Here is a 27,265-nt window from a genome sequence, read left to right as displayed (position 1 = left end):
ACATTTTCTCCCAGCAATAGGAAAGTGACTAATATGGGAAATTAGTTCCAAGAAATGGGGCCATTGGTGTGATCAATTCACTCAGCTTCGGAATTGATTTGCTAAAGGAATGTGGAAGAGTTTGTGGCCGTGGGTTAGAGACAACCGCCTACACACACATGGAGAGAGAGAGAGAGAGAGAGAGAGAGAGAGAGAGAGAGAGAGAGAGAGAGAGAGGAGAGAGGAGAGAGAGAGAGAGAGAGAGAGAGAGAGAGAGAGAGAGAGGGAGAGGGAGAGAGAGTCATGTAAGCAGAGGTTAAAGGGTGATTCTAGTGAGAGCTGGAGATCAGAATGCTTATAGGAAAGGCAGACTGGTAAGGTTCCAGAGAAGAATAAAAACTATTGGTAACTATTTATGTCATATTCTGGCAAAACCAAAACCAAACAAACAAACAAACAAACACTGCCTGCATTCTGTTGATTTCCAGAAAATTTGAGGGACAGTGAATTCAAAACATCAGGGCAGTGCAGCAGACAGACTCTGAGGTGGCTCCTGCCGCTGTGTTTAGTGTGGTTTATATAGTGAGAATTCAAATCTGGGGGGGGGGGGGGGAAAGAGCAGAAAGCTGTGGGAATGCAGAGTTTGGAAAGCAAAGGATTATGAATACAGTTAAAGTTTCAGATAGAACAGACAAAATCGGTTCAAGTAAAGTAAATATGATCTCTAAAGAGATTGGTGCTGTTAAAGAGGCTTTCCACACTTGTCACTGGGACAGAGGGCTTGGCGCCTCAAGGGTAAGACTCCCTCCACATCAAAGACTCCAAGTTGTGTAAATGAATATTTGGCCAAAAGGGAATACCTGCAGAGTGTCTGAGGACACAGAGCCTCCAGGGCACCTGCTGTGGTGGGTCCACTTAGCAAAGCCCCTTTCCCAGGTTGATTCACGAAGAATAGAGAGGCTCCTGCTGCCACTGTCCAGAGAACCAGGCTGTATCTTGAGCTGAAAGCAAACTTTATAACATTCAGGTGGCCCGCTTCACAGGCACGCAGAGTACTGAAGTAAAGCGGCTTCCAGAAAGGCTCCAGAAGTCAGGCAATGTGCAGCAGGCTCAGTTACCCATACGTGGCTCCTGAACAGGCTATGAAGGAAGCTATGAAAGTAAAGCCTGAGTAACAAAAGACTCCAGGATACTGGAGATGCCAGAAGTGTGGGTCATTTACTGAGGTAAGCTGCTGGTATTGAGTGGAAAGAAGCCACAGTTGGCACAGGCAACAGACCTGGAAGGGCAGAGCCACCTAAGCCTGCTAGAGTCCAGACGATGCCATCATAAGTCCCAGATACTAGACAGCGAGCTACAGAAATTTGGCATTTGTCCGGCTGTTTTCTGTTAGTTTGGTTGGTTTTTTTTGTTGTTGTTGTTGTTGTTTTTGTTTTGTTTTGTTTAGTTCTGATTTGGTGCAGTCATTCCTTCTTGTCTTCCTGCTCCTTTCTTTGGAATGGGAATGTTTACTCTGCATCTTATATGTTGGAAGTCTGTAACTTTTATTGTTTTACTCAACAGGGGCTTACATCTAAGAATTCGCTTGAGTCTCCTAGAAAGCTTCAAACTTCTCAAAACAGCTGGAACTGTAAGACTATGAGGGCTTCTCAAGTTAGAGTAGATGTGTTTTGAGTGATAAGATGGCCATGAACGGATGGAGTCAAAAGCACAGTGTGATGGTGAAAATATAACCCCCCCCCCAGGTCCATGCCTTTGAAGCCTCAGTAGGTCGTCCTGGAGGAATCAGGACATTGTGGGGAAGTTTTAAGGCTCTGCTTCCTGCCTCCTCTGTTTCCTGCAGCTCAGATGAGTGCAAGCTCCTACCCCACACAGTTGTGAGCCATTCCTGCCGCCATGAAGTTCTTGTCATAATGGACTGTATCCCCTCAAATTGTGAGCCACAAATAAATGCCTCCTCCCTTAAGTAGCTGTTTTCAGGTTTTGTATCCAGCAGTGAGGGAGGTAACCAACACACTTCCTCACTCTTGTGCTCTTCCTGTTCAGTAAATAAGTAGAGAAACCATTGGCTCTGAATTTCCGTCTGAATCTGTCCCCTCTATCCCCTCTAGTCCTTTTGTGTCGCGTGATGAGTCCCTTAAAGGGTTGTCTACATGTAACTATGCTTGGGATCTTAAAAAAGGAGGTTATAGCCCATGGTAAATGAGAATAACAGAGAGACAGGAGTAACATGCCTCAGACTGTCAGACCTCAGAGAAGCTAGGTGACCTTTGTATAAGGCTGAGGCTAGAATGGACGCCAAAGATGATGCCATTGAATCCAACATACATTAACCATCACAATCACTTGATGGTGGTAAAAATTAAAAAAAAAAAAAACTTTTCTGGTCTCTTCTCCAGATCTACTAATTTAAAATCTTGGGGGTGAATATATTTTTTAAAATGATTTGCAAATAACAGTTATGCTCAGCCCACTTTGGAAAATGTTGCTCTTCAAGACTCATTCCCCACTTGATGCTTTTGCTCCAGGGCCATATTCCTGTGGCTTGTCCCTATGTGAACAAATCCTCCAAGAGAAGCTCTCGGCACAAAGCACTTAGAGGCAATCCCCTCATGTACAAGATGTCAACACAGAGTCTATCATGTCAGCAGCAATGTTGGCCTAGCCAGCATGCCAGCTGGCTTCCACTCCTCTCCCTCTGCCCTCAAACTGATTTTCAGGATTGGAGCAAATGCTGGTGATTCTGAAGTCCAGCAGGACAGTTCACACTCATCGTACTGTCATGGTGGTCCATAGAGTAAGATGTGAAGTGAAGAGAAAACTGCCACGTGGCCATCAGCAACACCGAGAGACCCTGGAGGAAGCACGGTTCCACTTAAAACACTTGAAGAAAACTTAGCACCTAATTATAATACTTAACATATTCAGTTGCCTTGCACCCATAAGTACGGGGAGTTTTAACTCCGCCCCACCACACACAAAGCACCTTAACACGTACCTTTAGACCTTTTAACCATAAGCAATAGTATGGGTCTTTTTATTCAACAGTCAAGGTGTCAGGTTTGGCAGGATTGGGAAAAAAAAAACATGACACTTCAACTGTTGTGAATTTTTATGTAAAGGTTGTGCCCTTTGGAATCAGTTTCAAGTGTAAATGAATAAATCATGAGTCTTGCCATCACCCATGTGTTCTGGTCAGAAGCCTAACTGAGCGTTGTTCACTGTTGTGTTCACAGTGTCAGTCAGTTCCAGCCTCAACCCACAAATAGAGCCATCACTGTTATTCCAGGATGCAATTCACAGTCATCTCAAATCGGGCTTGTTTTTAACTAGGACAGCAGAAGGAACTATTTTCAGCAACACGCAGCAACAGTTAACCAGCACAAGAGGCCCTGCAATTAGACTTCATCATGGGATCTGATAGCACAAACTACTCTGAGAGGCTGCTTTCAGATTCTACTAACAGCAGTCAGTTGTTCTCCTAGATTAAAAGCTAGACATCTAAACAATCGGAACAAGACTCCAACATGGAGACTAAGTATAATTGGAGGAAGCATACCCTAGACCTTCACCAAACCTAGGAGCACCAGCCAAGGGAGGAACTACCCCCACAGTGTATTAAGAACAAAATAAGCCCCAAGCTAGATCGGGAGCTGCCCAGAAACACATACAAAGCTATTGTAATATAATCTGATCAGTAACCAGTTTTGACATAACAATGGTAAAACTCAGTAAGTGTCTCCTTTCCTTTAACATGGACTGCAGGCAAAGTGTGGGCAGCCCAGACCCCCATGCCTTGCCTCTAGGTCCAAATTATTTATGACTTAGACATCTCTTAAGTTGCTAAGCTGAAAGCATCCTGATAGATGCCCATGGGGCAGTAGAAGAAGTCTGTGTCCAGTTCCAGCCTGGAAAGCATAGCCAAACAACATAAAAGTCCGGATGGGGAAAGAAATGGAGGAGGAGGAGAAGTCTGCTGTAAGAAATGTCCAGGCAAAGGTAAGTGGTCTGACAAGGATTTTTCTAAGCACTTGCTGTGTTTCAGGGACTGTGTGGTGGCCTTTGTGCCCAGGACTCTGAGTCATGAAAAAGACATACATCTCACAAGAGAGTTTTATTGCAGTGGGGTTGTTGGGATAGATTTTCCTTCAGTCCCTAAGCTCCCAGAATAAATACTTGTGAGACTCAATATATATGTTGGGGTGGTTTTTCTTCCCGTCACTAAGCTCCCAGAATAAAGACTCACCAGAATCAAAATATAATTACCAAAACTTAGGCCATACAGCTAGGTTTTTCTCTGAGTAGCTCATAACTTAAAATAACCCATTTATACTAATCTACATTCTACTATGTGGCTGGTTACCTCTGCTCAGGTACCATGTACCTGTCCTCCTTATATCTTCACTCATGACTGTCCTACACCTGGATCTATTCTAGAATCATTTCTCCCTGCCAGATGTCCCATCTTTTATTCTCCCTTTCCTATAGGCCATAGGTGATTTTTAAATTGAGAGGCAATGCATCCATACAATACATAAGATACTCTCTCTACAGTGGGGAACTTGCTGCAGCATTTTAGAACGCCTCACTTACATGTCTTCAGAAAAAAAACATTAGGATCATACATGAGTGCTCTCAAGCATGTGTGGCACACAAAACCATGCTGGGAGAGCCAAGAGTACCCATAACAATGACTCTGTCCAAAAAGGTAGGAGACTGTGGTTGATGGCACTACCATCTAAACACACACACACACACACACATCCATCCATCCATCCATCCATCCATCCATCCATCCATCTGTGTATCCACCCATTCACCCACCCACCCATCCATCCATGCATCTATGCACCATTCACTGTGTGCTTCCTAACTTAGCGTAGGGAACTTCAGGCTTCTGTACACTGATTCCCAATGGTAGCTTTCTCAGGTAGGAATTATTAGTTACACTTTATATGGAAGGAAATTAAACCCCACAAAGATCATTTACTTGGCCAGTAATACATTGTAAATAGCTGGCCTCAGACTTAATCGCAGTCTAAATAATCCCAATTTAAAAAAAAATCTTCTCATTCTGCACACTGTGTTCTTCAATAAATTGGAGTCTATAAACCAACAGACATTCCACACACATAGTCTCTCCCTTGGGTGTTAGAATGCTAATTCAGATTAAAACCCTTCAGAGATTCTATGCTGTTCTCACTGTAACCCAGCATTCACAGACTTTCAAAATTGTGATTTTTTTTTCCTAGCAAATGATCCATTTTCTGGTAGTTTGAGGAAAGTTGCTGTCTCCTTTCATGACACAGGAGAACCCCAGGCTTCTGTCCCTCAGAGAGGGATTTCTTTAAACGTGTTTTTCATTTCATAAGCCAACCAGTGGTGCACCCCTCCTTTGCCTCTCTTCCTTCTCTGAACCACATGTCTCTACAATGCACACCAGGCCTGGGGTACTAGACCTTCAAGAAGTGATGATTTGATGTGCAAGTGTTCTCTAAGACAGGTCATCCCTTCTACTGGGCCCACATGGTGGCTTCTTCTCATGCTGTTTCTTGCCTCGGGGTCTTATATTGCTCCTAGTTGAGGGGCAAAGTACATCTTTATAATTGCTATGGTTCCATGCCACCCATTACCACCACCGCTGGTCCATACATCATCAGATCAGTGGTCTTGCTTCTAAACCATCTTTAAACTGCCAGCTCTGAAAGGACATGCCCCTGCCCCTAATCTTCTGTTCTCTCTTTCTCTCTCATAGAGCTCTCCATAGAAAGAGGCAGAGCGGTAGAACACAGACATAGATGGGTACCCCTGTGCTCTGGTGGACTTTGCTTGTTGCACCTAGAAAACAAACCTGGTTTCTGTCTACCCTAACCTGGAACCAAGGTTCATCTGGGGGGACCTTCTGCCTACAGGCTGCTCTACATCCGAACCCTGCTAACCCAGGGAGCCAGTACACACCATCTCTTCACTCTGCAGCCCTGACTCACCACATTGTTGGAGAGTGACAACCAGGGAATCTGCCACCTCAGCTACTCTAGCCAGGCTCCTGCTCTACACCGCAGGCTACAGAGACATCTCCCCGTGTTGCCAGCTAGGGGATTTTTTCCCAGTGATCTCAAATCATCTCAAATGTTTAATATCCAAGAATAGTTATTGTTGGGCTCCCAAACATGCACAGAACAGCTTTTTATTTAAGGAAAAATGATGCAGCTTAACCTGAGTTTATCTTCTCCTTGGCTTCCTCATCTTCCATCTTTAGGGACTGAGCAGAGAAGCCAGCCTGAGGTCTCTGGGATACCACAGACTTGGTCAGAACTTATGGGTGATAATGATTATATTTCAATTGTCTTCTAATAAAGAATGAGAACAGTAAAGCCTGAAGCTGGGAAGGGGAAAGGAAAAGTAGCCTCACCAAAAGGAGTAGACAACATAGGAAAACAACACCTGGATAACAAATACTGCAAGAAAGGACAGTCTTTCCTCCCTCTCTTCCTCCCATCCTTATTCACCACACAGCCAATCAATTGGGGCAGCTGGGAAGGAGGGAGGCAAAGGGGAGGCAAAAGAAGACCCACATTCTGCTGTCTCCCAATGGAACCCACCCTGATGCTCTCCCATTTTACACTTCCTTGAGTCTAGAAATGAAAAAGATGCAGCAGTTTCCTTGGAACCACCTGAGAGGCAAATCCCACCTCTCATAGTCTGCATCAAGGATGCTGCTTGGATGCACCAAACCTTCATAGACTTGGTTTGAGTGTGTCACTGAGGGGCCCCTGTGTTGGAATTTAGTATTTGCCAATAAAATATTTAGAAGATGCAAACTCAATCTAACTTTGGTGTTTAGAAAAAGGGACGTTGGAAGGTAATGGTATTAGTTGGGTCTTGTTGCTGTGATGAAATGCTGACCAAAAACAACTTGGGGGGAAAAGAGTTTGTTGTACCTTATGGTACAACATCCATCCATAAAGGAAGTCCATCAGTGCAGGAACACAAAGCAGGAACCTGGAAGCAGGAACCGAAGCAAAGGCCAAGGGCCAATGATCCTTCCTGGCTTGCTTCTCGTGGTTCATTCTGCCTGCTTTCTTCTACAACCCAGGACCACCCGGCCAGTTTGGTGGACTCTCCCACAGCAATCATTAATCAAGAAAACACTCCAAAGACTTGTCTACAGACCAGTCTGATGTAGATAACTTCTCAATTAAAGTCCCGTCTTTGGAGATGACTCTCGGGCTTATCATTGGCATTAGAAGTGAGAGTCTTTCTGCATGGGCTTGGCCCCCTAACTTTGAAGTCTCCTAATTCTTCAGTGTTCATGGTTGGCCTAAACTTCAACAGTGTTTAATTCTGACTAATGGATCCATGGTTAGTATCTACCTCACTGGTATGGCCATTCTACTTTTTGAAGCATTCACTTATTTTATGTGTATGAATATTTTGCCAGCATGTACAGATGTGTGCATCCATGACTGGTTCTCACAGAGATCATAAGTGTCTAACCCCTTGGAATTAGGGTTATGGGTAGTTTTGAACCATCACGCCAGTCCTGCAAACTAAACCAGGGCCTTCTGCAGAAGTAAAGTGCTTGTGACCACTGAGTCATCTCTGCAGCTTTGGCATGGCCATTCATAAATTTGTTAAATTTACCCAATAAGTACTCTTAGCATATTCTTATACCTAGCAGTCAGCTTCTAGAATTGTGTAAATAAAAGTACAAATTGCTGTATCTGAATTAATAATTCTTGTTGGATCCAGAAGCTAGGAGGTACACATACCCTCAGCATTTGGATCAGGCTGTCCCCATGCACCTATCCTTTCCATTCTGTGACTCCAGGGTCTCAATGAAGAGGAGAGTCTGAGCTCTCTAAGACCCCAAGTATCTTGATCATCTCCTACTTTCTAGTAATCAGCACAGAAAGAAGCATATTAGGTGTTTGAGAAACTGAGAGAATTTTCTGGCCCCTCATAGAAGTTGTGTCCCCTGAATATGTAGTTATTACAGCCCTGTAAAGAGTCAATGGGCCCACATAAAACTTTACAGGTCTCTTGTGCCTCCCTCCAAAAAGACTCAAAAGTAAACTTCTATACAGGGGCAACAGATAATAGAAGAGAAAACAAGTATGTGGGAACTGAGAGACAGGGCTTAAGGGATTACCCCACATTGCTTAGTGGCAGTATGACCTTAGATACTGGGCCTGAGATAGGTCTCCTCAACTTTTAAGAAAAGGAGAAAGACTGTGCCACCACCACACACATGCCAGACAGTTATCATCATAGCATTCACGCTGTCATGCATTTAGATCGCACCAACATTGTCTGTGCATCTCCTACATGTCAGAGGCTCTGGGGATCACTTCCTCAAAATGGCTTCATTCTATGAAGTCTTCATATTTTGCTGTGAAGATCAGCGATGAGCAAGGGGAGATGGGGGATGCAGACAAGCAAGCACTGGCTGTGGGTTGGTAGTTATAGAACTTACATTTCAACGAGACTCTTCCTTGTCTCTGTGTGTTTGACACACAGAGGGAAAACACTTAAAACAGTCCTCTCAGAACTCAGAAATTATGAGAGGTGAACTTTAAAAGTCTTGACATTCTGCCCAGAAGGAATCGAGGCTCAGTGTTACAGGAACCTACAGTTTCCACTGGAGGTGAGAGTCAGTTGGTCTAGGAGGCAGCTTCCTATTTCCATAGTTTTTTTCAACCTAGGCCTGGAAACATGACTGCCATGTATGGCTTGTACCTGACCACTCAGAATCACACATACTATCTGAAAAGGGCTCTTCCCATGTCTCGTCAGTCACTGAAAGAAAGTGAAGCAATGAGGGAAAACAGATCTCCACCTCTTCTCTGTGCCATGGGTACCATTCTCCCCACCATTCTTAATCTTTAAGGGCTAGGGCAGCTCCGTGATTCACCATTATCATCTAAAATCCCCAGGGCACTGGATGGCCATTGCCAGAGGTACAGAAGCATCTTCAAAACACAGAACTACTCAGTCCCCAGAATGATTTGTAACTTCATTAACAAATGGTACAAAAAAAGGGCACAAGATCATCGCAACAAGTCTTTGCTCAACAGTGGGGAAAGGGAGGAGAGGGACAGTTAGAGAGAGATTTGTCTTTCTCCTTTGCAAGGGGAAAGAACTCTGTGTGTTTACACACTTACACACATGTGTGTACTGTGCACACCTTGGCAGAGGCAGCAGATGGAGCTGGTAAAGGATAAACCTACATTTCTCTGTGGCACCTTAAAGAGGAGCCCATCCAGGGTTCAGAGGGTGTCTAAGGATCACATGCAAGTTCATCTCCAAGATGTGCATTTCACTCACACGACCCCTTAGAGGGAAAAATGAAGAGTAACAAGCCAATCTAACAGTACATGAAGACATCTTCAGTCATTTTCTTTTATGATCACATTTGCCAAAGCAGGTATCTTAGAATCTTCCCCATATATTGATAGAAAGTTACAAATGGACTGATTTCTCCTTCTCTGTGTTGGCTTTTTCTTAAGAGCTTAAAGAAGCTTGTCAATTTGTCTGTTAAGAATATGCCAGGCCACTTGGAAAGCACTGACCAGGCCCCTCACCAACCCAAGAAACTCACTGGTATCTGTATCGTGGCATGCCACATTCACACACATCTCCATTTGAGGTGCTCCAAGAATTTCACCCTGGCTAAATCTGGAAGGGACAGCTCCTAAGTTTCATCCAAGTTTCCTTTAAGTTATCTGTTGGTCTCTAAGTAATTTAATTTTTCCAGTTACCCTCCACAGTGTCTCCAAGTCTGCAATTGAGCATAAAAGATAGCCACCAGGGCAAAAGGTACACCCCAAACTATGTCCCCTGCCACAAATCCAAGGATATATGAAATAAATACCCAAATCTACCCAAAGGCACTGGAAAGAGTTAAGCCTGACAGGCTGCTATAATTGTCATCCATCCCCAGTGTATGTTGGGGATGCCAGTACATTCTCAGTGGGGTTGTTGGATTCTCCTGTATCTCCTGTGCTGATGACAATACCAGCCTTGTAATGTCCGGCAGTCTATGACCTTCCGAATGCTCTTGATTGATAAAACAGAAGCCTTGAGTTGAAAAACTAAGTTCATAAATGCTTTCTGGGGCTCATTTTCTTTCTGGTCAAGTTTGTCTGTGCTAAGAGGACACCAGGGTGTTGTTATACGCTTCAAGAGAGTCGGCTCACGTATGTGGGAGGGGCGTGCACATGCCCATATATACATGCAAATATCTTTAGAAATAAGGAAGTAGAGAAAAAAGTGACTGGATATGTTTAAAGCCTCTTTCTCAAACACACCACTCACTAAGGCAAGAGCCTAGAAACAGGCAGTTTAGGAAAGCTTAGAGACACTGAAAACAGAAGCACAGCCAGAAAGAGCCATCACTGCTGTGCTAGAACAGGTTAGCCGACCGACCGCTCAATGACTTTCCTTTCCTTTGGAATGTCCATGTAGTACAGCTATGTCTGCATTTCAAAAAGTCTTTTTCTATAAACTCAATTTTTAGATAGGTAACATATTACTGTGGTTCAAAAATATAATGTACTCATTGTGGAAAAACACTTTGTACAATTTGTGCTCCACCTTCTCAATTCCCTGTCTCGCCTCTTCCTTACCCTAGAGAGACTATTATTGATTTCTTGGATAGGCTTACAGAATCTCTTAGGAATATGAAAATAGGGTAATGTATCTGTTTTGTCGGCCCCCTATACACAGAAAGGAGCACACTACACACCTTGCCAAGCACAGTTGCTGCTTCTCCTCTTCCACTTCCTTCACCCCCTTCTCTTTTTCCTTCTCCTCCTCTTGCTTTTGATGCTGGCCATTAAACCCAGAGCCTCGCACTTGCCAGGCAGGGGTTCTATTATAGCGCAATGCGCCTAGCCCTTTCTTATACTTCTTATTTTAATTCATGGCCTTGTCCAGGTCACCTCAGCTGTCCTTGAGCTCACTCTAGGCAGATCTCACCCTTGCAAGCATTCTGCCTCTGCCTCATGAGTAGCTGGGATAAATGGCTGCAGCTCCAGACTCAGCTTCAGTAAGGCTTGTGCTTATCCACAAGGTAAAGAAATTGTCCCCTGGAGGGGGAGATCTGGTGGCACTCAGAGGAAGGACAGCAGGTTACCAAGAAGAGACTTGATACCCTATGAGCATATACAGGGGGAGGTAATCCCCCTCAGGAACAGTCATAGGGGAGGGGAATAATGGAAGGGAGGGAAGAATGGGAGGATACAAGGGATGGGATAACCATTGAGATGCAACAAGAATAAATTAATTTTAAAAATTATAAAAAAAAGAAAGAAATGGGGATTGGCCACCACGGCAATGACAGAGACACAGCAAGGTCATGTCAAACCAGATATGGGGTGGAGTAAGATCAGCACCTCGTTCAGAGTGCTTCCTGCTGCACGGCCTTGTCTCCTGGCCACGTAAAGAGGCAGCAGGAAGCACGGGCAGGTTTCTGGGGGAATGGTCTGTCATCTTAAGTGGTTCCAAATCTCCCCTGGCAATCTTGCATGCAACACATATTTGCTTAGTAAACCTGCTCCCTCGTAGATCATGCAAAGATAAACCCGAGCCCTCTCCTCTTCAGATGACTAATGCACCACCCTCTGCAGAAGCCTTTGCCCAGGGCTTGGCTCGAAGTAGCCACTTCATAAGATAAATGTCAGTTGAGCCTGAATGATCACTAAATTTCAGTTTAATAGCACCTGGATTAAAGCAATTCCTTACAAAGTGACAGAAAACTGGCACATTTCAAAGGTAGCCCAGTGGCAGCTTACTTTTGGTAGCACAAGCATTTCTTAAGCCAGTGACCACCTCTTAACTCTCCCTCCAGAGAACTGGCAGCCACAACACCCTGGTGTGACTGGAGATCTGTGGAGTCTATTGACAGTGCCTGGCAAAGTCCATTAAGTGGGCTAAGTAGGAAGACTGGGGTCACCAGGGGGTCAAGCAAAGTTTGGGAGAGGAAAAGCTGCCTTTTCTAGTTCACTTCTGATTGTGCTCGAACAATCTCTCACTCTTGTCACCCCTGAGGAGTCGCTACCACTGAGAGCTCCTCTGAACTGCGATGAGAGTAAGCCTAGTGTGGCATACTTCTTCAACGCATGTCTGGGTCACATGCAATCAGGAGATTCCATAGGAGAAACCAAAACAAAGAAAGAAAACAAAAGCAAGACCCCCCCCAATTGAAAGAACTTGCTAGGCATTTGTTTAATTATAATTATTTACATATTTTTGAAGCAGAGTTTGACTATGGAGCGTGGGTTAGCCTGGAACTCACTACGTATCCAGGCTGACCTGCAACCCATGGTCCTCAGCCTCCAGGGCTGCCCATATGTGTGATCCAAATCACACTCCTGTCATTTGAGATAGGGACTATTTTTACTGCCAACCCCACTCTCATAGCTTATATTCCGTTTGTGGCAACAAATAGGCAAAGGAAGGAAGAATTAAGCAAATCCCGATCAAACAGTAACTTTCTAAACAGACTGGTAAGGTACACATCCCTTCCGGGCCTCCCTGAGGATCTCAGTTCAAGTCCCCAAACAGTGAGCTGTGCTTCCATCCTAATCTTTCTGTAGGGAGCCAACACAACCATTACCTCCACATAAACATGTCAGGCCTACCCACATGGATCCTGGGAAATCTCTCCCAGCTGGCCAGCACTGAAGCAACTTAACTGCTTTTGGCAGGCGGCTCAGTCTCAAATGCAGAATGGCTGGCATAAGATTCCCTCCCAGGTCACACAGCCTTCTGTTGGCAACAGGGGCCATATCTCCTGAGAAGACACAGTCCCTGAGAACAGTGCAGGGCTCTGGTGAGTCACGGAACCTGTTTCGTTGTTGGTAAACCCCTGTCCCTTAGAAAAAGGAACCAGTGAAGTCAATTAGCCTTGCAGAAGGTTTCGCAGGCTGATAGGTTGTTGGTGTTGGATAAATATTTCATAGCTTGGCATTGTTATGATTGCTCTTGGGAACTCACAGCCTGTGGTGTGGGGACAGGACTTGGAAGTGGTGGGATGGATAATTGACTTTCCAAAGTCGACTTTGTAGACTTACCAGAATGTAACCTCAGGTTGCCTGGTGTTTCTGCTGTATTTCAAACCTAGGATGCTTCCTGGCCCTCGATAAATACCGATTCTGCCCCTCTTGGCAGCTATTAATTCCCTGTAGTTCTTCATCTAAGGACGGGGCCCTGTGAGATTTCCCTTTTCCACATTAACATGCCAATTGGTGTTGCCATTCCCCAGGTCTTGTTTAGGCCGCTGGGCTGTTGTAAGTCCATGGGTTCAGCTTTCTTGTCATATATAGAAGACACTATCTCTTAGCCAACTTCCTGGTCCTCTGGGTCTTATGCTCTTCCCTTCCACTCTTGTGCAACGTTCCTTGAGTTTTAGCCATAGGGACTATGTGGTAGACATATCCATTAGGGATGGGCATCCTACAGCCAAATGTTCTCTGCGTTTTGACCAGCTGTAGATTTCTGTGATGTTCTCTGTCTACTGCACACAGACAGTTCTCTAATGAGGGATTGGAGCTACGCTTATCTGTATGTATAAGGATAAATAGAATTCAGTTAGAAATCATACCGCTTTAGGGAAGTGGGAGTAGCAGGTTCTTCTCTGGAGTTGGTAGTCTCACCAGGCATAGGCAGTAGGTCAGGATTACAGTACCAGGCATGGATTCCATCCTATTAAGCAGACTGTAAGTTCAACTAGAGGACTATTGGTTACTACTAGTATATAAGTGCCACAGTTGCTCCATTTAGGATATCCTGACGTTCTGCTCAGTGTTGTGGTTCACATGCAACATAGCTGGGTAGGACTTTCTCCTTTGACCGCTTGCTTGGTTCCATTTGGTGCTGTGAGAGCTAATCCTCAGTGGGATGGTCTCCAGGTTAGACAAGGCTCAAGTCTTCTAAGTTCTGTGTCTGAAGTGTATGGTGTCTCCTGCAGCCTCATCTTCAATTCTGGGAAAGCAACCGAGGACAACAGCAATGGCCTGTCTTGTTTTGGGAGTCTCCTCACCAATACAAAGCGGCTTTTGCCTACATAAAGGTCATACTCGAAACATACAGAGTTCGCCCTCTCTGTCTGTGGGTTCTGCATTCACAGACGCAACCAACCAAGGATATATGGGCACATATGGGCACATGTACATGTGTTGACATGTGTTCTACAATGCACACGTGGAACTCAGAGGACAGCTTGCAGGTGTCACTTCTCCCCTTTTACTATATGGCTCTCGAGGACAGAACTCAGGTCATTAGGCTTCGTGGCAAGTACCTTTACCTGTTGAACTGGCCAACTGGCCAAAATATACTCTTTAAAATGTATCCGTACTAGACAGTTTCAGATTTTTCTTGTCATCCTCCCCTAGATAATTTAGTACAACAGCTATTTGCTTGGCACTCGCATTGTTACAGGAATTATATGCAATTTATAGTATACAAGGAAATGTGGGTGGGTTTTATGAGACCAGATAGTTTAGTTTTACAATTAAGCTTAGTTGTTTAGGGTTTAAGATGTTTTTAGGTCTAGATAGATGTTTTAAGTTGATAGAGATGAGATATGATAGATATTGATTTACATTCAGAATTTTAGACTCACCAAAATAGGAAAGATGTTTTCTCCAAGGTTGCCAAATACAAATAGCCAAAATACTAAGAATGTAACATTAATATAATTCCTGATTTTTTTGTGGTTCTTCTTGCTGTATGTAGTATATTTTATATATGTGTAATAATATAAATGTATGTATATATATATATATATAAGTTATTTTAAAAATTAAAAATAAAAACAAGAAGAAATACCATGCCAATGTATACGAAGGATGCTTGTGGATTTTGACATCTTTAGGAATCCCGGTTCCAGCCACAGCTCATCAGACCCATCTCTTTCCATTGTGATTCCGTGGCTTGCAAAGTGCCTGACACTCTAGAGAGCGACTCATTAGATCTTAAACCACTGGAATTCTTAGACTCAGTCTCAAGCCAGACACTTTCCAGAGGCTTCTGGCTGACTGACTTTCCTAGGGTCAGAGGAATTCAAGCCACTTCTTCCTCCAAGCCTTCAGTTTTCCAAACCTTCAAGTTTGTGATATGGAAAAGAGTGTTAAGGAAATATCACGTTTTTGTTTGTGTGTGCACGTGCAGACACACATGTACTCATGGAGGCCAGAAGTCAAAGTCAGGTATTATTCTTCAAATGATATCCACCTTGGGTTTTTGTTGGCTTTGTCTTTTTTTTTTTTTTTTTTTTTTTTTTTTAAGACACGGTCTCTCATTGGCCTGAAGTTCACCAAGAAGGCAGGGCCAGACAGTCAACCTAAGGGATCTGCCTCCCCAGCACTGGAGCAACAAGTATACTTCCATGTCTTGCATTTTTACACAGGCCTGAGGATCCCCCTTGAACTTGTACAGCAGGCATTTTTATGAGCCGAGCTATCTCCTTGAGCCTCACCCTGTTTTTATTGCCACTTCTCATAGCTACCCTAAGGTTGTGCTACGGCAATAATTCTGTTCTCGAAATCAAGAGATGAGGCCCTAAGATGACACCTGTCGTTACATTACTTGCTTTAAGAACAACCCAGTTCTGGGATTCAGTTTTCCCTCAATGATGACCTCTGCATCCACTGGAACTCTTACACATCTCATTCGCAGGCCCTAGTGCATGGGCATGGAGAATGGGATAAGGTTTTTTTTTTCATTTATTGAATACAGAATTTTTTTTACACAATATATTCTGATTACAGTTTCTTCTGTCCCTACCTTCTCCCACTTCCTTTCCACCTCCCCTCCCATCCAGACCCATACCCATCCTGTCTCTCATTAGAAAATATTTTTACGTGCAATGAATGACGTTGTGAAGTCTGGGAGGTTTGTAGACTTTAACTTTCCTTTCCCCTGTTTATCATGCTCATTTCATTACATATTTTCCTGGACACAGGCTCTTGAGCCAAGGGCCACATTCTTTTAGCATGGCACTCGATGCAATGCTTGGCTCCCTTCCAATTTGCATCTCTTTTTCACCAAGAAAGAAAAAGGATGATCCTGCCAGTTGCAGCATCCGGTAAGACAAGAGAGAAGGGACTGATAGCAAGACTCACTAATGACCTCTGTAAGGCAAGGTGACCTTTGAGCATCTAGGTGCCTTTGCAGGCAACATGCTTTAGAAAGGCAAGAAAGATGATCACATAGAAATATGGAGAGATGAGGAAAGCCCTTCCGGCATGGCTCTGCTAAGAGGTAAACATGCTGGGCAGTTCCTGTATACTGGTAGAATAAACACATAAGGGCAACACTTTCTTTTAGAACCATCATGCCAACAGTGAGGCTAAGTATGTCTCACTGTTCACAGTAATTATTGGGTGAAAAACTCAGGCCACAAAATGTACAGTACATCCCACTTGAGCTGCACACACAGACACACAGACGCACATTGAGAGAAGAGGGAATTCTACCATATTGTTAACAGTGATCAAATTAGGAATGGTTGTTGGCTTTGCTTTTTTTTCCCCCTAAAAAACTTATCTGTAGCCTCATGCTTTCCCCCCAGGGAATGGTTGTTTTTCTAAGGAGAAAAACTATCATTAGTAAACACCCCTCATGCAATTCTGCACATGGAAATTCTCAAAGTAAAAAGGGGTTCCCTTTTAAGATGTTCTGCCAAGATAGTGCTGTGTTGGCTACATTTTTTAATGCTGTAGCAAAACCCCTGACAGAACTGTTTAAGATGGAGGGTTATCTCAGAGCACAGTTTCAGAGATACTGCCTGTCACAGGGCAGCAGGGATGGGGAGGGAGCGTGGCTAAGTGGCTCAGAGTCAAAGGAGTCTATTGCGGAGTTTCTCACATGCCCGTCAGACCTGGAGGCAAAGATCCCATAAGCAGCAAAGACCAGTTATAGCCTCAAAGGCCTGCCCTCAGTGATTCATTTGTGCTAGTTAGAGTGCACTGGCCAAAGATGCCACAACCTTCCAACACAGTGTGACCAGCTGGGGACCCAGTGCTCAAACACATGGACCTGTGGGCTCATTGGCATCCAAACCAAAATAGACATCAGCTCAAAGAAGAACCATGAGCTACAGGCACAACAGAAGAGGTGGAGGAGCTGCGCTCAGGACTGAGGTGCGGTGCATAAAAAGGGGCTCTCTGGAGCATTAGAAGCCCTCCACTGTGCCGGGAAGGCCCTTTGGCACCTGCTGGTAACAAGAAAGGAACTGAGACGGATGGATGGAGCAAACTGATATGCAATCAGAGACACCAAAGTCAAGCCTTTGCGGCTTCCGAAGGCAATGGGAACAGCATCCTTTCCATGGAGCCTGGAGCTGCAAAAAGGTGAACAGATAGCACAATCCACGTGGTGCTTGGAGGAAGAACATCTGCAGGATCTATGACTCTTTTCCGGCCTTCCCCTCCTCCCCCCTTAGATGGGGCAACATGGCAGAACTCAGCAGTAGACATTCCGACTCCACTGAACCCCTTGACTAAAGTGCCAGTGGGTAACTTGGGGCACCTTCCCATGTCATTTCTTCCTCTGAAGGGCAAGGGCATGAGAGCCCCACCTACTTTCATCTATCACCAAACTAGTGATCCTACCAAAGTGTCCTTGCAGCACAGGAACACGCACTCAGATTCCCAACCCCAATGTGGTAGCCACTAGCAGGGTTCATGCCTTTGAAAGGTGCCCCACTCCTGATAAAATAAAAAAAAAATAAAACACTGCCCTCCCCAGCTTCTCTTCAGAGCAAGTAGTGCTCCATCTGGTACCAGAGTGGCCATCTCCTACGTGGCCCCCATCTCTCACATCTAAATAGGGAGGGTCTTGATAGGTCCTGCTATCCTTAGCTTGTGAGAAGCCCCGAGTTTTATCTCTAGCAGAAACAGAGAGAGGAGGGCTGAGAGAGGAAAGAAAAAGTCACATTTCTGAAAGAATTGAAGGCTTTGAAGAGAAGCAAGAGAGAAAATGGGATGGAGGGGGTGGAACCCTACCAGAAAATGAAGGAGAATGCAGACAGCTTGCTTCTCTCCCAGGCCACCACTCTCCACCTGACAGGGCCAATTCCTTTTTGAACAGATCCACTTTCTCAGTACCGCTTCAGAGGCAGCAGCCCCTGGATAATTGAAGCTGGCGGATTTGACATGTCATTTCCTGTGGTGGCCTTCAAGATGTCCTGATGCTAATTTATAAGGACTCCATTTGGAACACTAGCTGCATAGCTTGATCACTACAAATCCACCCTCCACCAGCTGTGACAGGATCATTTATGTTAGGAATCCTGAAGGGCTGTCTAACCATGATGCTGGAATGATGCCCAGAAGCTGGCTCCAAGCCTGACCATGCTGGAGCTGGTGGTACCAACTGGGTAGTACCAACTGGGCTCAATGTTAGGAACCCAAATGGAAAAACTGGCACCTGAGAGACCATGGTTTCTATGTAAAAAGACATGTGAAAGCAGATGCTACAAACTGGGGATGAGTTTTTTCCAAGAGGTTTTCTGGAACATGATGCCAAGGAGGACTGTACACCTTCCTCTAGGCAAGGATCTTCCACAATATGCAGAATGAGATGGATTTGTAATTGGTTTAGTTGACACCCTATGGAGTGCTGGTTACCTACATGAGAAAAGAATGTCTTTGGTAGCTCACCACTTTGCCTTTTCTGATCAATATTTTTTTTTCAATAGCTTGGATCAAGAGAAGACAAGCTGAAAGGCTGCCAATCATCACTACTTAGAACAAGCAGGTGCAACAGTGGTTGGCGATCAGAGCACACCTTGTAGACATCTGTAGTGGCAAGAACGGCTGAGGTTAACATGGGGGGTTGAAATGAACACTGGTGAGGACTGCAGCTTCAGAAACCATGTGATCATTTGAGGACAGCCCATGGCAATGGCAGCTCACAGGAACAAGACTAGGGCACTGTAGGCCTGGAGTCTAGTAGAATCCAAATATAGAATGGGGCCTCTTAAGTTAAGGCAGCTGCGTTAATGCACTGTACCACAAACTCAAGGGTGAATAAAGGGCCCTCTTTTTCCATATCTTCTCTAACATTTTCCATTAGATTTCTTGGCCATTACCATTCAGAGTAGAGTGAAGGGATATCTCAGAGTAGTTCCAATTTTTCACTTCCCTGAGGACTAAGGGTGTTGAAAAGTAGTCATTGGCCATTTGTGGTTTGTTTGTTTGTTTGTTTTTCCTGAAAGCTTGCATTTGGGACAAGGCGAGTATGTGCAAGACTACTTTAATTTAGTTGTACGGTGTTTCAATTTGTGAGTTTGTGGCAATATAGTGATTTTTATTTCTAAAAAAATGTAATTAATGAAACTAAACATGATTAGCAAATGTGGAATACTGGGATCCAATGAAGTAAGAGTCCAGTGATGAACCTTTTGGCCACTTTGTCTGGGACCCTCTTACTAAGAGGGATATTGATAATGACCCATGGGGAAGGTGGCTAGGAACGTTGGGAAAGAACCTGATGAAGGAGGAAATGCTTCCATAGACATGAAAAACACCCCGATGAGGAAGGTAAAAAGCTTTCAGGTATCAGAAGGACTGCCTCCTGGAGACAGTTCTGCCACCTCCACGTAGATTATCACTGCCAGTAAATGGATATGGAGAGATTCTTGACCACAAGGGAGAACATATAGAGCAAAGAATTTGCTGGTTCAAAAATCATTCAAGAAGCCACAAGTGCCTCCGTCAGAGATACAGCAAAATGTGACTGGATGCCTGGAGTTGCTGCCTAAATTCAGGACCATATAAGGACGTCAATAATGATGTCAGGTCTTAGGAAGTAAATAGAGAGTATGTGGTAGCGAGCATCCCTCACCATTAAAACATGGATGGAGTGGAACAGATCTTTCATAGACTGAAAAATATTAAGGAGATTCAATGGACACCCCTTCCCTCAAGAGGTATCAGCTCAGCTAAAGAGACCAGGCTTAGACAGAAGAAGAAGTTAGAAGTACAATGCTAACAGACACAGGCAGATCGGGCATGGGACAGGGCTGTGAAGTCACCTCCTGGCCTAACAGCATATGCTAGGGTTTTGGAATGACTTCAGTTCTAACATTGTTACATCACATGTCCTAAATTCTGAAGTCACCATACTTGTATGTAAGGGGCAAGGAAGTAATATTTGTATAAGTACTTGAGAGGATGCTGGTTGGGTTTTGGAAGGGCAGAGGAGGATGGAGAGGATGGGGCCATGATGAGAGTGGAGGGTGAAGGTGGACAAATGCTCCAGCCTGGATATCTCAAAGCTCAGTCTCTGGGGAACCTTTCTCTAGTCTTAAAACCATCTCTCTCTAGTCCACTTCAAATGGATCCTCCCTCCCTTTACTATACATGGAAGTGTCTTAGCATCCATAATTCACTATAGCAGATGTGTGCAAGAACAGTAAGGAGTGGCTAGGAGATAGTAAACAACCTGCTATTCACCAATACCCCCGTTACACTCAAAACACAGGGAGACCCAGAATGTGCCCTAGGCACTCTATGCCAGGTGTCCCTCCCACACCTCTACCAAGCCCCAGGGCTCTTTGGCTTACAATGTGGCACAAAGCTCTGGCAGCAAGCAGTCCTGCCAGAAATGCCAGCTGCTTTCCAGTCTTCAGTAGCTTGGGCTACTGCCAAAGGCAGGACCATTTTTTTTTTCCTCAGAGGGATCAGGTACCAACCTAACAAATATTACTTGAGTTGGTGTCATTTCGGTAGCAGAGCCAAGATAGTGGTAGACCAGGGAACATCTTTGCCACTGAAAATGTACTAGTGGGGGTGGTGAGATGAACAGTTAGTAACCAGAAGTCGGTGTGCTGAGCCTGAATGCTGTGTGAATTCTGTCTCTTGGGTCCATATGATGTCTGTGGTTCTGGCTGAAAGCAAGCTACTCCCCATCTGGGATGAAACGAAACTCTACCACAGAGAAGAACAACTCTGTCTTGAGTCAGCCTTACAACTCTTACTCAAAAACATTACTTCTAAGAGAGCTACCCTGGCCAGGTATATGGCACTCTGAGCCTGAGCCATGGCATGGTATCTCCATCTGCAGGCACTTTTTGGTACTTCCTCTGTATGTGCCATACTAACCCCCATTCTGACCATGATTTGCTAGACAGTAAGTGTGTGCCATTTACAAATGGGCACCTTCCCTTGCAGATTACAGGGAGGGTGCTACTGAAACAATATCTTCAAATATAGGTTCAGAGCCAGGGCCTCTGGGTACAAATGCTGGCTTATTATGTGCTAGGAAAAAGGCTAGGAACATTGCTCAATGATAATTCAGGGAGTTAAATAATACATTATAAAATAAAAGGTCTAGTTCTATACCAAGTACATAGTATTAATATATTTTCAAAAGCATTCTTTTGTTCTAGGGCTTCGTTTAGTGATTTGTGCACCTGGCTACCTCATATGCCCACATTCTGTAGTGTCAAGAAACACCTGTCTATACCTGAGCAGGCCAGTGGGAGGAGAAGCAAAGGAAATGCTTAGTATCTTCTCAGTTGCCCGAGAGAAGAGCCCAGACCTCAGTGTAGTCAGATTCAGGCAGCTGACCTTATCCTCTGAACTTGGAACTAAGCAGAGGACTTGGAAAATGTGATGGGACAACACATAGCACCATAGCTTTAGACCAAATGTTAAAAGTCCCCACAGACACTGAAAAGGATGGGAAAGGCAAGATCAGACTACAGAGAACCCCTTCCTTAGATCCATCTCCACCCCCTAGCCCTCCCCTAGCTTCTGGAAATAGTTTCTTTACCCATAGAGATGTTGGCCATGTCTCCAGTCCTCTGGCTAGAGAAGCACTCCCCTCAAGTGGCAGAATAACTCACTCTATTGAGCCTGGTGTTCTCTCATTCTTAAAAGTGGCAGCTATGTTATCAACAGTAGAGATGAGCTGGTCCTCCAGACAAATACAGCAGTCTCTTGATGACAAATAGATAGGTTAATTCTCCCAAGGGTGGGTCCCCATCTATTCTCTCATTTAGAGCTCTCCAATGTCATCCCCTGGGAATCTTCAAGAAGATGCTTCTGATCTCATTGGTCATCAGCCAGATGCTCTGTTCCTTACAGGGCCCACTACTAACATCTCTTCTTTAAGTCCTCTCTCTTTGGGATGCTACCCAGGTACTCCGAATGGAAATTTCCAGAGCTTATGGATTTTATTTGGGCTACTAAATAGAGAATGATGGTTTCCTCTTTTTCAAATATTTACAAACACACACCATGTCCTAGATAAACATGGACATGGTACCTTCTTTTAAGAAAGAGAAACAAACCCATCCCTTTAAGCAGCACCACAAACTATACTCAACTATTCACAGTAATAAAATGGAAGTATGTTCAAGAATTGTGAAAGCACAGAAGAGGAGCTATTGAGTACAGTGAAGTCCCAGGGACACCTTTAAAGGAAAGCTGTGTGTCTATGATTATTAATCATGGTCAACTTGGCTGAACATAGACTCACCTAGGAGACTGAGGCACGTGATTGAGTGGATCTGTCAGGGTCTGTTTGTTTGTGGTTTTTTAAGAGACAACTGAGAGGAATACAGTCATTCAGAATGTGGGTAGCCCCCTTCCATGGCTTGGATGAAATGAAAAGGCAAAGAGAAGAAAGAGAGCAGATTGCCAGCTCTCATCTCTCCTTCTGATTCCTGCTCTGTGAATGTGTGAGGGAGCAGCATCACTCCTGCTGCCTTAGCTTAGAAACATTCTCACTGCAATGTCTCCCCAACACGAGAGACTGGGTTGCCTCGAACTGTGAGCCAGAAGCAACCCTTTCTCCCTTCTTGTCAGGCATTTATTTGTCAATGGCCTTACATGAAAGCCCATCTTTCCCTCACTTGAGCCCTCTAGGAAGCTGGCCCGTGGCACCAATACTGGGCAGCAGGTAGTACTTCAACTGCATGAGGCTGGCTGCCTAGCTCTCTGGAAGACTGGATAGACATCGGAAATGGGAAGACAGTTTCCTGAGAAGTTAGAACACCAAATATATATATATATATATATATATATATATATATATATATATATATATATATATATATGAAACCCTTTGGCTCCTTCCTTTGGCAAACAATGGAAATACATTCCCCTTTGTTGCCTTGATGCTATTTGTGTCCACTGGGTCCCACCTCAGGTGTCCGAGAAAAACTAGGATACTCTTGGCAAAAAAGGGAAAAGATACGCATGGGGATAGAGAAGGCTTAAGGGAGACGGCATGCACATGCCCAGTATGGATACAGGGAAAGGGTGATGGGTGCACCTGTGCTTGGAGGAGACCCTGAAGCATAAGGCGGAGCTGAGAACTGATTTAACCAACTTGGCTAAGCGCTTGGCTTGGCTTGAGCACCTCAGCTCTGAGAAACACTATTTTTACCAACTGAGTGTAGCTAATAAAGGACCGGCCAGCCTGCCTTCTCCAATTACACATACATTTTCTGTTACACTATGCTAACTTTCCTTTTCCATGAATCCACAGCTCTCAGGCTCTTCCTTGGTTACCGCTGCATCCTGTGACTGGCTTGGAACAGCTGCCAATAAACAAAGGAATGTCCTCAAGTCTTTTCACTCCATCAAGTAGGGAACACCAGGAAGTGAGAACCTGGCTTCACACGGGAAAGACCACCCTAAAGGGACAATTTTTGACATCTTAAGATAAACTTAGAAGAGAACACGTGTCATTTTCCTCCCTAATACTCTCTAGGGGTTGGGTTGACATCCATCGGGCTGGGCTAGGCAGGTGAGGCCCTGCACGGAAGCCAGGGACATGCAGTCCCACTTGCAGGCTATGGATGCTGTGGAGCTATGCCAAAGGCAAGCAGTGTGCAAGGTGTTCTATGCACAGGGTCCTGTTTTACAGGGACTTGGAGTACTTCACAATCTACCCACCATCTGTGGCTTTCCACAGGAACTTTCTCTAAGGAATTGAACACACTTATAGGCATGATCTCATCCATCCACTCACTCCCTCAGAGGCAGGGAGTGGACCAGCATGATGACCTCCATTAAACATATGGATGAATGAGGCAAAGAGAGGGAGGAAACATATCTGGGGCTACACAGCACATATCAGACTCCTGAAATGGAAAGCAGGAGGTCAGACCCAATGCCCCATACAGGCTCCCTCTCCTGACTTTGCCCAACAATGGAGAATTAAAAGCACCCAGGAAGGCCTATGTACTACCACAAGACCCATTGTACTGTCATCAAGAGTATCTGGTAGGTCTAAGACCCATAAGAACAGCATTAGTAGTCACTCTAAGCTCTCTTCTTTTATAAAAAAGAAGCTTTGACTTTGTTTTGCTTTATTTTGTGTGTGTGTGCACGCCTGGGTGTATGTATGTGCACTGCAGGAATGTAGGAACCTGAAGAGGTCACTGGGGGTGTTGCATCCCCTGGAACTGGAGTTACAGATGGTTCTGAGTGGCCCTGTGAATCCCGAGAATTGAACCCCAGGTCTTCTGGAAGGACAACAAGTGCTCTTTGCTGCTCAGTCATCTCTCCAGCCCCTAAATTCTCTTCTCTTATGAGAAAAAAAGAAAAGACCTGCTTGGGGGGAAAGAAAGGGAAACTACAACAACTATCGACGATAAAATGCCAAAACTAGAACCCAACCAGACGATACGGCCCATTGGTTTCCTTGGGAGTTGGAAATGCCTTGTGATGTGTGATGCTTTGAGGAAGATGACTCACTTGAATGGGAGCCCAAAGGTCAAAGGACAGGGAAGTGCTGTAGGAGGCTTAGAGCAAGGACAACCACGCAACAAGGAAGAGTCACTCTCCCTTGTTTTAATCAATTAATGAAAAGAGTAAGGCCATGAATTTGAAAAAGAACAAAGAGGGTTATCTAGGAAGGTTTGGAGGAGGAAAGGGAGGGGAGAAATGTTGTAATTCTACTATAATCTCAAAAAGTAGGAAGGAGGCACCTGTGGTGATGAGCACAAGGCTATGGCTGTAACTGCCAACCATTATGTCCTCCACTCGCCTTGCAATCCAGCTGCCCATAGACAAAGTCTGCACATCTGGATGCTCTTTTGAAAGAAGCTTAAAATACCCATGGATTTTTGGTTATGGTGGCACAGGCATTTAGGCCAGGTATTTGGGAAGCAGATGCAGGAGGATCTCTGTGAGTTCATGGCTACCCTGATCTACATAGAAAGTTCTAGGCCAACCAGCCAGGGCTACGGTGAGACCTTGTTTGAAAAAATAAAAAATAAAAACTGGCTAATCTTATCTTTTCTAACTCAAATTATTCATACCAAGATAGAAAGGGCTTGGGCCTAAAATGTAGAAATCTCTTAAGGCATGTGACTTTATCAAGCAGAAGAACAGTGGTGTGATTCATTCAAATTTGCCTATGAGTAAAAGCTGGAGCTCTCTGACATTGCCTCAACCCCAGGTACAGTGTTTCTCCCCCCCCAACACCTCCCAGGGTGGGTGCTCAAGACACAAGCCACCAGGATCTTTACCCTTTCCTCCAAATGACAAGTACAAGCTATCTCTAGCAAAAGCCTAAAGCAGGTGATCTGGCCTCATTAGTGGCAAAAAGAGATGAAAAGAGGAAGGAAGGAAGGAAAGAAGGAAGGAAGGAAGGGGAAATGAAAGCCACAGTGAATTAGTCAGGCCAGTGACTAATGATGTCTACAGAACTCACTTTGAAAAGGCACGAAGAAGAAAACCAACTGTAAGGTCATTAAAGGGACAAATGGGCAGGAAGACAGTCAGGTGTGACTTTGAAGAATGGCAGAGAAGGAAAGGGAGCCAATGGAGTTAAAGGCAGGGGGCGGGGCTTGAGGGGGTGCAGTTGGTGGCACACCTCTAACCCCAGCACTCAGGAGGCAGAGGCAGGCAGATCTCTGTGAGTTCAAGGCTAGCCTGGTCTACAAAGTGAGTCCAGGACAGCCAGGGCTACACAGAGAAACCGTGTCTCAAGAAAACAAAACAAAAAAGCAGAATCTCTGATCTGAGTTGAGGGGTGGGGATGAGCAGCAGGAGGCATTGAAGAGTCAGGATCAAAACCTCAAAAGAGCAGGAGCCAAGAACAGCGGAGAAGTAGCACACAGAGACCAGCTCTTCCTGCGAAGCAGGAGCTCCCTTCATTTCACTGCCATCTTGACGAGTCTGGCACTAGCTGTTCTTCGACCTGAGCCTGGCCTCTTGGCTCCTGCTTAATTGGAGCTGCGCTCTCACCAGTGGGGCCAGTGCACTGTCCTTGGGCTCTCGTTGCTGCTGCCTCTTGCCCATGACTTCTCCCTCAAAAGCCACTTAGTTACTCTGAAAACCTTTTGATGCCCACATAGCACATAACAGGTAAATTGAGATTCTCACAGTGGTACCCACAAGAGGAAGTAAGTGGAAGGAATGACACCTACCCTACTACAGTCTTCTGTCTTCCTGGTGGCTCTGTTTTTATGTGACTTGACAGGCCCAAACAGTGTACACAGTGAATACCCTCCCACCCCCATAACCACTGTTGAAACTAACCTTATTCTCCTCCTCTCAGTGTCTTCTCATGAGTTAATACATTTTCACAAGGCAGAGCAGCTACAATGTTTCTTGTATAAGGTATTAGGATAAGACAAACTTGTACTGTAGTTGCCCATGATGGGCAGCATAAGTCTAGCTTTAACTTGTGGAAGTCAGAACATTAGCAGAAACATGCTCCCAGACACGTCACCAGACAGGCAGTTCTAAAGTAACTCAATATTCCTATTCTGGGGATCAATGGATTCATTGGAATTAATGCCTGGCAGAGCCACGGCCTAACACAGACTTTCTCAGAATAACTTATGGGATTGGTAGAGGTTCCGTCAGACTGAGGGGGAAGGGGACAAGTGTCTCTAAAACTACTCTGAATCTAGAGCCAAAGTCAGTATACAAACCGAGGACTTGGGAATAGGCCACATCAGTCTCAAAGGCTGTCTCATCTGAGGTGCCCCCGAGCAATGTGCTCCAGAAAAAAACAAGAAACAAACAAACAAAAACCAGATGCTCCAAGCCTAGGCAATCCTTGCTCACTAATGACCTTGGACGCCTAGGAGGGAAATGAGGCAGCAGAACCCCCTGGCTGCTTTGTGTTAGAACAAGTTGCCAGCTCTGTGGTTTCCTCGTGGCCGGCTTCTTGGTCAGGCTCTCCTTGTTTTACGTCTTGTCTGGTTCTGATGGGGCATCAGTCTGTTTACTCTGGTGCAAGAGCCCCCAGAGTGAGGTTGTCCAAGGTCTTCTCGCATAGAAACTTCAAGTTATAACTCCTTGTG

At 44.8% G+C, this 27,265-nt stretch overlaps 1 protein-coding gene across 1 annotated transcript in view; it reads right to left on the bottom strand.

Moving 5' to 3' along the window:
• The window catches only part of LOC127197686 (anoctamin-2-like), a 69,883-nt gene extending 43,631 nt beyond the window's left edge, over positions 1-26,252 (bottom strand). The window contains exon 1 of the mRNA XM_051155657.1: positions 26,199-26,252. Coding sequence (XP_051011614.1) covers positions 26,199-26,252 — 54 coding nt within the window. The remainder of the gene's footprint in view (positions 1-26,198) is intronic.
• Positions 26,253-27,265: the final 1,013 nt, after the last annotated feature.

The sequence above is a fragment of the Acomys russatus genome, chromosome 13, assembly GCF_903995435.1.
Source record: "Acomys russatus chromosome 13, mAcoRus1.1, whole genome shotgun sequence".
Taxonomy (NCBI): Eukaryota; Metazoa; Chordata; class Mammalia; order Rodentia; family Muridae; genus Acomys; species Acomys russatus.
Note: the sequence above shows the minus strand (reverse complement) of the source record. Positions and strands in the feature narration are given on the sequence as shown.